Here is a 14268-nt window from a genome sequence, read left to right as displayed (position 1 = left end):
TTGATGAGGGTGTGGTGGGTTGCACTTTCTTTTTTGAGCACCCACTGATGTCCAGGAGCAGTGCTGCCATTTTCTTCAGCTCCCATTGACCATGCAGGCTGTACGTCGGCCTCTGTGGGTCTTCTGTGGCTTGGTCTTCTGGCCAGATAATCCAGGTCTTCTGGTCACATAATCCAACCACCTTCTGGGGTACAATGAACACAAATAAAAATCATTCCTTGGCCTTCAAGATCAACAGCAGCTAAAATGGTCTAGGCTTAATTTCCTTTCTGCAATTAACTCAGCAGGGTTCCTCCCGCATGCCTGCCCTTGATTTTGGTGTGTTGGTATGGGCCAGTCATGACAAAGCACTTCCTGTGTCCCAAATTCCATGAGTTCTGTAAGGCTGGCCTGATAGACCTTTAGAGTCTTCCAGATGTGCTTCCAGGGTGTTGAGATGGGGTGGGGGGAGAGGCCAAGTGATGATGGCACTCTCCCTCTTTTATACTTTCTTCCAGCTGCTAGAAAGATCCTTGCTGTGAGGTGGGGTCAGTCAGCCCCCATTGGTGAAGCAGTCTGCATTGCATATGTCTCTTCTCTAAGGAGCCTTTGGGATAATGGATTGTTTTCATGTTGAGCCATTAACAATGTCTGGGCTCTCCTTTGTTGCAACTGAAAGGCTGGCTGTGGGCATTCCCAACCTCACAACATATTTCAGCAATACTTCATAACCTCACATACAATCCAACAGGCTAACAATGTTCAACTGATCAAGACTTTTAAAATGATACCTCACAAGGCATACTTTGTACAAAATATATCATAATCATATCACAGTGGTGAATATGGGGGGTTACAAGGTGCTATTTTGAGGTACAGAGTGTCACACACAGAGACATCTGTTCCAATTGGCCTGAATTTTTCAGGGATGATGGTGAACATTTGCCAGAGGCCGGTACCAGAGTATGTCAGAATGGATGGAGTTGTGATACCCGGTGGTTTGGTTGTGGGGAGTGTGATCAAGCTAGTCACTGGCTAGTCCTGTGGCTGGTTTACAGTGTGGTTAAAAGGATACACTGAATGGTTCCCAAAGGTAAAAGACCTGAGATTTTGCTGACTGGCCGTGGGCTCATGTGATATGATGAGACATTGTGACTCTCACAGGCTGAGGTCCCCACCCTTGTGAATCATAGAATATTAGGGTTGGAAGAGACCTCAGGAGGTTATCTAGTCCAATCCCCTGCTCAAAGCAGGACCAACGCGAACTAAATCATCCCAGCCAGGGCTTTGTCAAGCCGGCCCTTAAAAACCTCTAAGGATGGAGATTCCACCACTTCCCTAGGTAACCCATTCCAGTGCTTCTCCACTCTCCTAGTGAAATAGTGCTTCCTAATATCCAGTGTAGAACTCCCCCACTGAAACTTGAAACCATTGCTTCTTGTTCTGTCATCTGCCACCACTGAGAACAGCCGAGCTCCATCCTCTTTGGAACCCCCCTTCAGGTAGTTGAAGGGTGCTATCAAATCCCCCCTCACTCTTCTCTTCTGCAGACTAAATAACCCCAGTTCCCTCAGCCTCTCCTCGTAAGTCATGTGCCCCAGCCCCCTAATAATTTTTGTTGCCCTCCTCTGGACTCTCTCCAATTTGTCCACATCCCTTCTGTTGTGGAGGGACCAAAACTGGACACAATACTTTAGGTGTGGCCTCACCAGTGCTGAATAGAGGGGAATAATCACTTTCCTCGATCTGCTGGCAATGCTCCTACTAATACAGCCCAATATGCCATTGGCCTTCTTGGCAACAAGGGTTCACTGCTGACTCATATCCAGTTTCTCATCCACTGTAATCCCCAGGTCCTTTTCTGCAGAATCCTTTGTTCCCTTCACAGGAGGGAGGGAGTAGGACTCAAAGCGAGTTGAGTCCCAGCGGTAGGCTGAGGGGACCCTCCGTTGAGTTATGGGTGATTTGGTAGGAGCCCTGTAACCCCTGCACTGGAATGCCGGGTATAAGGGAATATGGAGGATGGGTGAGTAATATCCCTCCCCTGTGCAATAAAAGTTGCGGCCTACTACTTAAAATTCATCCTTTATCTGACCTCATTTTGCCATCACGTCCAGATCAATCAGATGTGCTGCATTTTTTTGGCTTAGCATGGGGCATCAGAACCTATCAAGCGCATCCCCTGGGTGATGGATGGGGAAGTCTCCACATGTGGACAGCTCTGAATTATAAATAAGGAGACATGGACCTAAGGTTATGTGTGGGACTTGTAACCTCATCACATAAAACAAACATACTACAGAAACAAACACCAGCACCTATAACAGTGGGCAGCAGACTCAAACAAGAGATCACTTCCTGTGAAGAATATAGATGGTAGACATAAAGCTGGAGTAGGAATTCTAATGTTGAATGAAGCTAAGCAGGCACTGAATGAGTGGGAATCAGTCAATGAAATAATTACTAAAGCTTGATTTCAGACTATATTCTTTAAACTAACAGTCATACAAAACTATATACCAATCAATGAAAAGCTAGATAATGAAAAAGATACTTTTTAAAATTTGTTACAGGATGTGTTAACCGAGGTCCCAAAATATGATATTATGACAACGGGTGATTTTAACACAAACGTTGGAAGTAACAATGATTAGTTTGATAAAGTTATGGGCAAGTGTGGCAGGAGTGGGACATGAATCAAACTAGTGAACAATTAGTAGACATTTCCTGCATGAACAACCTAGTGATAGTTGAAACAATATTCCCTCCTAAAAAATTCCATAAAGTGACATGGAACTCCACAAATGCTACTACAAAAAAAACCAGATAGAATACTTCTGCATTTCAAGAAAGCTTCACAGCTCATTGGCAGATGTACATACAAGGGAGCAGAAGTGGCCAGTAACCATAATCATAACCTTTATACTGCTAAACTGAAGATCAAGTTAAAGTGTCTGAAGAAGGTTAAAAGAAGACCATGCATTAGCAGTGCACAATTAAAAGAACCAGACATTTAAAAAAAAGTGCTTTTCAATCTGAACTGAAGGTCATGTTCAGTGTTCTAATGGAGTCAACTGAAGAAAACCAAGACATTGATACTCTGTGGGAAAACATCAGAGTGCTATCTAGAAAGTGCAAACACAGCCTTAATAAGAACAAATCTAGAAGGGAACAATGGATTAGTGATTTATTTGGGCAGAAGAGGAAAAGAGAAGTGTAAAGCAAAAACTGATGAATGCTGACATGCAAAGAGACAGGCAAGTGGCAAGAAAAATATAAAAATGGGAAAACAGTTAGAAAGAATAAAATTATTTGAAAGATGCTTAAAACAAGTGATGAAACAGCTCTCCAGACTTTCTTTTGGTTCTTGGATAGAATATGAAGTGAAGAAAAAAACCCAGTGGAAGAAAGGCCTCATAGTAAAATTGCCAGAGAAGGGTGAACTTACTGACTGCAATAAGTGGAGAGGAATCACAACACTCTCAAAGCCTGGTAAATCATGTGCAACATTACCCTGAAACATATCAAGAAAGAAATGGACCTTCAATTTACAGAGGAACAAGCAGATTTTAGACCACTGAGATCCTATGATGACTATATTGTTGTTCTCAGGGTACGTCTACACTACGGGATTATTCCGAATTTACATAAACCGGTTTAGCAAAACAGATTGTATAAAATCGAGTGTGCGCGGCCACCCTAAACACATTAAATCGGTGGTGTGCGTCCACGGTCCGAGGCTAGCGTCGATTTCTGGAGCATTGCACTGTGGGTAGCTATTCCGTAGCTATCCCATAGTTCCCACAGCCTCCCCCGCCCCTTGGAATTTCCGGGTTGAGATTCCAGTGCCTGATGGGGCAAAAATCATTGTCGCGGGTGGTTCTGGGTAAATGTCGTCAGTCACTCCTTCCGCTGGGAAAGCAACGGCAGACAAGCATTTCGTGCCTTTTTTCCCTGGATTGCCCTGGCAGATGCCATAGCATGGCAATCATGGAGCCTGTTTTGCCTTTTGTGACTGTCACCGTATGTGTACTAGATGCCGCTCACAGAGGCAATTCAGCAGCGCTACACAGCAGCATGCTTTTGCTTTTGCATGATAGCAGAGATGGTTACCAGCCATATTGCACCATCTACCATACCATAAATTGGTAATAAGATGATTGTGGCTACCAGTCCTTTTGCACTGCACCATTTGCTGCTGTCATAAGTGCCCCTGGCTGAGATCAGCCAGGGGCGCAAAAGCCAAAATTGGGAATGACTCCCTGAGTCAATCCCTCCTTTTTGGTATCTAGAAATAGAATCAGTCCTGCCTAGAATATGGGCAAGTGTACTAGAGAACCACTGTATCATAGAACCAGAGAGCACAGCTGCTCTGTGTCAGATCCTGCAGAAATTATGAGCTGTATGCTATTCACAGGGGGTGCCTCCTGCAACAACCCCACCTGTTCATTCTGTTCTTCCCCCAGCCTTCCTGGGCTACCATAGCATTGTCCCCCCACTTGTGTGATGACACAGTGACTTGTTAGTGAGAAATGAGTGGAAGGCAGCCTCCAGCTGCTATGATAGTCCAGACAGGACATTAAGCAGTGTGTAGGAGAGGAGCCCAGCATCCCACTGCTAGTCCAGGGGCAACTGAATCTTTTCTTTACACATGAAGGGTGGGGGCTGATGGAGCTCAGCCCCCTGTTGCTATGATGAAGACGGTTACCAGCCATATTGCACCATCTACCAGGAAAAATTAGGGGCAGGCACCCTTGATCGACCTAACTGATGCTAGTCGGCATGGTTACCAGTCCTTTTGCACTGCCCCATGTGCCAATAGGCTGATGATGATGATGGATATCAGTCTTATTGCACCATCAGCCACCCATGGCAGGGGGGGAGCAAGGATGTTGGTGTTGAGTGCTGCAGCATCGTGTCTATCTGCAGCATTCAGTAAAGATAGGGTGACATGTAAAAGAGTCAAGAGAGGATTGTTTTCCCTTTCAGTTCTGGGGGTGGGTGGGGGGGTGCGTAAATTGCCGAGCTATGCCCTGACCCACCGCGGACACTGTGTTTGACCCTAGAAGCATTTGGAGCTCAGCCAAGAATGCAAATACTTTTCGGAGGCTGCAAGAACTGTGGGATAGCTTGAGTCCTCCAGGCCATGAGCGTCCATTTGATTCTTTGGCTTTCCGTTACGCTTGTCACGCAGCAGTGAGCTGAGTCCCTGCTATGGCGTCTGTCTGGAGATTTTTTAAAAATGATTTTGAATTTCGTCTTCTGTAACGGAGCACTGATAGAACAGATTTGCCTGCCCTTACAGCAATCACATCCGCATGGTCCATGCTGGAGCTCTTTCTTTATTTTGATTTTTAACTGCCTCGCCACACGTGCTGATCGGAGCTCCACGCTGGGCAAACAGAAAATATTCAAAAGTTTGTGGGGCTTTTCCTGTCTACCTGGCCACTGCATCCGAGTTCAGATTGCTGTCCAGAGCGGTCAGTGGTGCACTGTGGGATACCACCCGGAGGCCAATACCATCGATCTGCGGCCACACTAACCCTAATCCGATATGGTAATACCGATACTAGCGCTACTCCTCTCGTTAGGGAGGAGTACAGAAACCGGTTTAAAGAGCCCTTTATATCGATATAAAGGGCCTCTTAGTGTGGACGGGTGTGGCGTTAAATCGGTTTTACGCTCCTTAAACCGGTTTAAACACGTAGTGTAGACCAGGCCTCAGACATATTATACAACAAAGTATGGCATGGCAAGCACCTTTTGTGATAAATTTTGTAGAATTCCAGAAGCTTTTTGACAGTGTATGCATAGACTGTCTTTGGAAAATTATGGCATACTACAGAATACCAGCAAAAATAATTAGAATCATCAAGGCCAATATAATGCGCAGTTAGAGATAGTGATTACATCAGTCAATGGTTTGCAGTGACAACTGGAGTAAGGCAAGGGTGTTTGCCCTGGTCATTGCTCAGTCATGAGGAAAGTAACCATAGAAAGCAACCAAGAAATTTCATGGATAAATGACAAAGTGCAATTTGATTACCTTGTTTTTGCTGATGACATTGTACTGCTTAGTCCAACATATTTAATGGAAGACCCAGCTTTTTGCAGACATAGCCAAACAAGTTGGTTTGTTTCATCAATAAGGAGAAGACCAAATACATGGCTATTAATGTTCCAAAAGCAACTGTCAGAGTAGATGGAGAAATATTAGAAGAAATAAATCATTTTGCCTAGCTAGGGGGTGAGATGTGCAATGGTGGTGATACCATGCAAGCTACTAAGCAACAAATATAAAAACCAGCAAAAAAAAAACTTTCATAAACTCGAAAAGATTTGGAAAAATAGCATGATTGGCAATGACACAAAAATATGAATTTTTAACACCAGCATTATCTCTGTCCTCTTTCATGGAACAGAGTCATGAAAATCTACAACAGAAATTGATAAGATCAACTAATTCCAAAGTAAATTCCTGAAGATTCCAAAGATCTTCAGAGTTCATTGGAAAGATTGCAAGATCTGAAATTCTAAGGCGAGCAAATCAACCTGAAGCATCAAACCTGGTAAGATTATATTGATGGACATGCTTTAAAGATGACACCAACACAACTTCCACATCAAGAGATAACATGGACACCACCTGGAAAGAGAAATAGAGTAACCTAGAGAAACATTAAGCAGAACAATGAAGAAGACAAATCCATCAGTTCGACACTAGAAGCCTGTGAACAGATCAACACAAGATTAACATAAATGGCAGAAAATGGCAGAAAGAAAGGAAGGGAGGGTAAATAGGTATGGACAAATTTAAGATCCATTTCCTTCCCCCATACTGCACCCAAAATGTACACCTAGAAGAAACCTTTATTGAAAAAGTTCTGAAATGGTCAAATATATGACCTTCATCTCTTTTAGGGGAGATACTGGAAGTCCCAAATTTGCCCTTTCTCCCTCTACACCCTTACTTGCATGAGTGGCAGGTTTTTTGGTGGGAGGGGGGTGTGAGACCCAGCATCCTGCTACTCAACCCCTCCAGTGCACTCTCTTTTAATCTGGAGCAGACCAAATGCTTCTGCCCTCCTCTGATCTTATATGTTTGGATGTTTAGTCTGCGCTTTCCTCCTGCTTCTTTGTGGAAACAGCGAGTTGACTTGATCTTCTGCAGATCTGAAGAATGAAATCTTCTGAAGGGAAGGGGGAACTGCACACTAGCCTTTAATTCTAGTGTGCAAAGACTGAGATGGCTCAAATGCACTTGCACTAACATAAAACATCAAGTCAGTGTGAAAGCCTTACAGAAGGAAGTGAGTGAGCCAATTAGCCAAGTGTGGATGAATGAGGGCAGTGGGCTGCCGGGGTAGGTGGGGAAAAAAGGAAACCTAGTATTGGAGGAGCTAACAGGTCACAGGGCTTATACTCAAGATCAGGCCTATTTTGTGTGGAAATGGCTCCCAGACATGTCACTAGAAATATGATTGGAACTACAAAAGGGCATGGGGTATGTGGGTGGTGGGTACAGGTCAGCACATCAAGCAAGCACCTAAGCTTCTGGATGCTTATACAAACACAAGCCTTTAGAGGTTCAACCATCTCTAGTTGGTCTTTTTTCCCCCTGTATCTCCACTCCCAATGATGATATGATAGTTGGAGTCCTCATTCAGCATCAGTCCAGGAAGACTGGCAAATCTCCTAAGGGTGCACAAGGTTTCCTGTTAGGAAGATCAATATTTAACTAGAAGTAAACTAAAATTTACTAGCTGTCACAGCACTTTCAGAATTCCCAGATGGTGCTGGAAAGGATTGGCATCACAAAGGATCATGTCAATGTAGCTGTGATTCACTGATCTGCACTTCCAAATAGTTTATTGGGATGGGGGAGGGAGGGGCATGACGGATGGTTCAAGTTTTCAACACTAGAATTGTTTTCATAAACTATTAAAACTTAGAATATATATATATATATATTTAACCAAACATCCCAATACTAATCTCTCTGTCTTGTTTCCTTCCCAAGGGTACTTCAAGTGATGCTGATGACCCAAGCACAAGCATCGGGGCTTATCATTATATGTTGGAGTCAAACATGGGGAAAACTATGTTAGAATTTCAGGTACAAGGATATAAAATTGTGCTTCCTGGTTTATTCACTTTCAAATAGTTAAGTCTGAAGACAATGTGTTGGGTAGGCTGGCTGATGTCAAGAGGGAACTGTCAGACCCTCTGTCCACCTGGCCAATTGCCTTGTTCTCTGCTTTCTCTGTTTTGGAGTAGCACCTTTTCAGACTTGGTTATTTGTTTTTCTTCATGGAAATGCTGTCTGTCTTTATTTGATCCAGCTCATGATACCTAAAAAAGGAAGGTGTTATGTCTTCTGTAAAGAAGCATAGAGCAGCTGAACCTGAAAAAAAGAGCTTTGATCAGAAAGAATTATGGTTGCTGTAGAATGAAGTAAGTAAGTGGACTTAGTAAAGTATGAATCTCTCCAAGAAGGAAACAGCTGTATAGACCACCTCAAAGGGCTTTTTAGGCTGGAATGCAGCTTGCTGCTCATGAATCCAAGTTCTGTGATATCTAGTTGTCACCAAGGTACATCACACCCTGTTAAAGATCATCAGCTTGGATTGATAAATACTGAAAGCCTATCTGTATTAGTTCTTAAACATAAAGGGCCCACTTCTTCCTCTTGACATTAGTACTTGGTGGTAGACTCACATGACTTGACACATGTTAAAACAGGCCTCACAAAATACCACTACAATAATCATGCACTAACTAGCAGGACTTCACCACTTAACAGGTTTTTCCAGCATTAAACTTAATGTTTGATTTCTATTTGAATATATGTTGGAAAAATGCTTTTTAAAAACTCAGGAGTACTTGTGGCACCTTAAAAACTCGACTCATTTGTAAGTCTTTGTGTGTCAAATAGAAGTAGATGCATTTCAGAGGAGGGCTCGGGACTGCATGGCAACCATGGGGAAAGTTAAATTAACATCACACTTCAAATTTGAGTGACTAAAAGCCATAAAACAAATACCAATTATCATAAAATGGCAACATCATGTGATCATGGCTATTGGCCCACCTCTCTTCTTCCCCTACTCCTCTGCTGCCAACCTCCTTCCATCCAGACCTTTGGTGTGTGAATCTTCTGATTTCCCTGTTCATATCCTCCAGAGTGCTATGTTCATATTCAGTACTTGAGAATTGCTAACAGCAATTATCCAGCTGAATTTAAAAAGCCTGACTTTGTTCGAGTCCCTAATTAAAAGTGGCAGTTGTCTTAATCTGCATTATTGGAGAATATGCCATGAAAACTAACCAAAAATCCGATAGGCCTCTGCAATAATCAGCATTTCAATTAACAGTAATATTCTCTATTTGCATATATGCATTCTTATACTGATTAGATATATCCTAAAGACAATGCAAGTGTTCTACTGCTTTAGCACTTACAGGGAAGTCTGAAGTCCAACACTGCACATTAAATTTGATTTTACCATGAATAGCTAAATGCTATGTAACATAGTGTATACAAGGAAGAATATTCCTGTTTTAATGCCTGGTAATTGGGAGGAACGGTGATTATGTCTTGTACTTTGTCAGCTAGTCTTTTCAAGGTTATAGTCCAGTCAGAGAGATGTTGCCCCTGACTCATGCCTGTGAGCATTTAATATATTGTAGAACTAATACAGTCTCCAGGCAGATGTGTTTGTTTATATCATTCTAAATTGCCAAGACGTATTTAAAAACCTCATCCCAAAAACATTTTCTTTATGTAGGTTTCAATATAGAGAACTCTATGAAAGAAACATGTTTATGGGATGAGGTTTTTAAATATGACCCACCTATTTTTCAAATTCTCATTTAATGAGGTATTTGCTTCTGATGAAAAAATAGACTAAGGAGTGCATGTGAATCACAAACTGACTGTAATTTAGGATGGGGGGTTGTTTGTTTTGTTGTTTGTTTGGTTGTTAGTTACAATGTTTATGAATCGAGACTGGCTCAAGCACTCCTCCTGTGAACATTCAGATTTGTCTAACTGGGGCAAGCAAATACATTCGCAATGTAAAGATCAGAATCAAATTAGTGGATGGGGAAATGGCTATGCAAATGAGGTGGCACAATCTCACTATTATTGCAAGATGTGATTTTTGAACTAGATTATTTTGAGTATCCCAAGAAGGTTGGCTGAGCTGTACTCTGCTGATAGTAAACTTCAGATTTGGGTTGATGGATGAGCGAAGGGAGGATACCAATTCAAATAAAAAAAAAATCAACAAATGGAATTTTATTGCATATATTAAGATTAACAATTGAGAAAAGAGGGTTCAGCTGGGATGAACTGACTTTCAAAGTTATTGACAGACCTTTTGCCATGACAATGGGAATATCTACAGGGATTCAGAATCTATAAAGGCTCAGTTCTTCTGAATTCCCATTTGTATTTGCTCCCTCTCCTTCAGTACTTATAGAAGGTTCTCCAGGGCTGCCCAGAGCGGAGGGCCGGGGGGAAGTGGGGCAATTTGCCCCAGGCCCCGCAGGGGCCCCCACGAGAATATAGTATTCTATAATATTGCAACTTTTTTTTCTGGAAGGGGCCCCCGAAATTGCTTTGCCCCAGGCCCCCTGAATCCTCTGGGCGGCCCTGAGGTTCTCAACAATTCTTTAAATAAAAATCTTAATATTTGCTTTTTCACGAGAAATGTGTAATAAGAATATCACTTATAACAGATTATTGTAAAGTATCATTATCAATACCTACAGCTTTTACAAATTTCTCTTCAGTTATCCATGTGGGAAAACATGCCGTGCTTTTAGCTAACACCTGTGTTTACAAATGTCCCTTTTTCCTTAAAACCATCTCTTTGCAAGGCTTTTAAATCCTCTCTTTTTGCATTTTTGCTTTTCTCATACTTTTAGTTGCAGTTCTCTCTCATTTCCAAGAGGTTGGTGCTACTTATCAGCAGGGCTGCCCAGAAGATTCAGGGGGCCTGAATTGCCACCGAAGACCCAGGACTTCGGTGGCGGGTCCTGGGGCGGAAGGACCCCCTGCCGCGGGTCTTCAGGGCACTTCAGCGGCAGGTCCTGGAGCAGAAGGACCCCCCGCAGCCGAATTGCCAACGGAGACCCAGAGCAGAAGAAGCTCCAGAGGCCCAGGCGAGAGTTTTCTGGGACCCCCAGAGCGAGTGAAGGACCCCGCTCCAGGAGCCCCAAAAAACTCCTGTGGGGGCCCCTGCGGGGAACAGGGCCTGGGGCAAATTGCCCCACTTGCCCCCCCCCTCTGGGTGGCCCTGCTTATCAGGCTCGGGTTTACAAGTTTGAGGCCGCATACTACATCCTCTCTAGCAAAGGAGGGTTTGGGGTCTAGTAATAGAGGCTTGGTTAGGCCCCTTTCAAATTATTCATGTGAGAAAAAATATTGGGGTGGTTTTGGTTAACATTTAAATTTTAACATTTTTTTAAAAAAGATCCTTTATTTCCCTTTTAACAGGTCTCATCACAAATTTTTAAACCTCACTCTCTCTTCCTTTTATATTTTGCCCGTTTCCCTGCATTTACCTGTGTTTCTTAATTTTCTTTCCTTTTTTGGGTGGGGATATTCATTAGGCCCTGGTTTAGGGGTCCTGCCCTATCCATCAAATCCTGTTGGTTTTCCTCATTAGGTAAGGTGGGCCTTCCCATGAGGGGTCAGGAGTTGGATAGGATTAGGACAGATTCTTGAAGGGCAAAGGTTTAGGTCATAACATTTCTGGTACACAGTAATTTCCAGTATATCATTTCCTGTCACATCGAGGTAAAGCTGGACTCCCAGTTATGGCAGGATTTTCAGTGATATCATCATCATCTTTATCTCATCCATCAATCTAAATCTAATGTTTACGATGGGCAGGGCACTAGTGATGTGCACTCAAAGCCAATAAAAAGTGCTGTGTCTTCTCTCACGATAAACACGTCTGAGTGTTCGCTAAATATATTCCAGGCAGCAGTATAGATAGATTTTACAGAAGTCCCTTGCATGCACCCTGGAGCTAACTCTCTCTGAGGCCTCATTTAACATGCCTGCTAACTTTCTCCATCTGTAAAACTGAGGTAATAAAATTAGTAGTAAAATGTGCACTCTAATGCACAAATCTAAAAGAAATAGCTGACCTTATGTTTTAGGGAAAAGTTTACAAAACAAAGTTTTTTAAATTAATGAATCTAATTTAGCAGCTTTGTAAAAGAAACAGTATTTAGAAGTAAAATTCTCTGCGCTTTGCATGGACTGTGGGGAGCTAAGAGACTATTTTTCTCATTAGTACTCCAAATGTAGTAAATACTGAGACAGTGACTCAAGTTGAGTGCAAATGTACACAGCGTAGTTTTGCCCTGTTAAAGCATGTAAGGCAAGCTCCAATTTTATATCCATTTATTTTTTACTGGCGCAATATCTATTCTTGTTTCACTATAAAAAATTGGTAATTTACAACGTTTCCATTTCATTTTACCCTGATAATCAGTGATAATCTGATTGAGGAAGGCATCTGTTTAAAAACTGGTGTCCCTCAACAGGAGTTTATTAGAGACCAGTATTAATTTGGACATGATGATCTACTGTTGCCTACCCCAGAAAATGTATCATTGCTAGTTATGTAGCTATTTATATGTGAAGGTAACCCTGTTGAATTCAAAGAGTTTTCAGATTACTGATATGTGTCTTCTAGTGCTGATACAATACTGCTTCAGTTTGGTGCAAGGCAAGGGGTTAGGTTAATTTCACATGCTGAACAAAATTTGGTTTTATGTGGTGCCTTCCATAATAGAAGTATCTCAGTGCAAAGTAAATAATTAAACTTGTTGCCATGCAGTCACTATGTAGAAAAACAAAGAGATTCTACTGTGCTTTCAACAATAGTTCACACATGCTGTCAATTTTAAGGAGGTTGATCCTTCCAGATATTGAGTGCCCTCAAACCTGTGACTAAAGGCAAGGGTTGCTGAGGCCACAACACCTAACAAGAGATGCTCAACACGTTGCAGGATCAAGCCTAAAACCTATACTATTTAGAGTGAGAATATTGTCCAGCACACAGGAGTTATTGCCTATTCTCTTTGAAAAGGGCCATGGAATGTCTAGCTTCCAGCAGCATGTCCATATGCCTTTCATTAATGTATTAGACCCTTTAATGTGATTAGGGTCAATTTTGTTTCTTTGACACCAAATCTACACTCTTTTACTTGTCTTAAAAGAGCAAAGGTGCTGCTTTTGAAGATTTCCATCAGTAATCAATGTGCTTTCATTCCGCAGGAGCTGATGATAGTCTTTCAGCTGCTGCATTGGAATGGAAGCCTTAAAGCCCTACGTGAAACAAAGTGCTCCCGTCAGGTAAGATATTACAATAAGCTCCCACTTTGTGACTGGTTTGTATAACCAGGAACTGAGATCGAGGGATTCAGAGAAGCAAAAACAAGTTTGTGCAGAGGTGACAGTTGGAAGAAATTGCTTTTCTAAATCATCTCTTGTGATGACCAAACAACAGTCTATTTTGATATAACTAAGGTAAAAGAAAACAAACCTAGGCATAACTATTAGCCTCCTTTGTTTTAATTCTTCTTCTTCAATTATTTAAGGTTTGCGCTTACCCTTCCCATTTTAAGTCCAAAGTATAATTTATATGGATGCTCCATTTACATTTGGTCCCCAAGTACGTACTGTAACATCTATAAATAAAAATATTTTCATGGCTCTTAATTTTTTTTATTAAGTGTTCTTATTCAACAAAACACCTTCTCCTGCAGTGCCTGAAATCCAAACCCTGCAGCACCAAGAAAGTGAGACTGACTCTAAACAAAACTGACCATTGAAAAGTAAAGTTCTTGAACAGATTTATGTCCCTCGCATTTATCTGTTGCCAGTTGTTGTCTAGTTAGCAATTGACAAAGATGGAAAATAAATAAGCAGAAAATTTACTGAAATAAACTATAGTCTAAACTTCTTATTCTCATCTTCTGTTTTTGTGAAAATACTTGAAAGTGTTTCAGGTTGAATGCTTATATCTTAAAGATAATTCATGCACCCTATAGAGTATGTTGCCTGAAAGTGATTTTTTTCCCCCTTTGGACATCTGTTAAAAAAGTTACTTTTCAAAGCGTACTTGCAAATATTAACTATGAAGAACCTTAAAAGTGCTGGTACACAAATATACTTTCTACTTACAACATTCCTTCTGGAATCACCGGTGACTGAGGGCAGTTTCTACACTAGGGGGCTAAGTCGACCTAAGTGACCCAACTCCA

General features: G+C 41.9%; 1 protein-coding gene across 1 annotated transcript in view; it reads left to right on the top strand.

Annotated features, from left to right (window-relative positions):
- LIX1 (limb and CNS expressed 1) overlaps positions 1–14268 on the top strand; it is a 49523-nt gene that overhangs the window by 33510 nt on the left and 1745 nt on the right. Inside the window, exons 4-5 of the mRNA XM_045021996.1 lie at positions 8000–8095; positions 13280–13357. Of these exons, the coding sequence (XP_044877931.1) occupies positions 8000–8095; positions 13280–13357 (174 nt within the window). The remainder of the gene's footprint in view (positions 1–7999; positions 8096–13279; positions 13358–14268) is intronic.

This window comes from Mauremys mutica, chromosome 6, assembly GCF_020497125.1.
Source record: "Mauremys mutica isolate MM-2020 ecotype Southern chromosome 6, ASM2049712v1, whole genome shotgun sequence".
Classification (NCBI taxonomy): domain Eukaryota; kingdom Metazoa; phylum Chordata; order Testudines; family Geoemydidae; genus Mauremys; species Mauremys mutica.
Note: the sequence above shows the minus strand (reverse complement) of the source record. Positions and strands in the feature narration are given on the sequence as shown.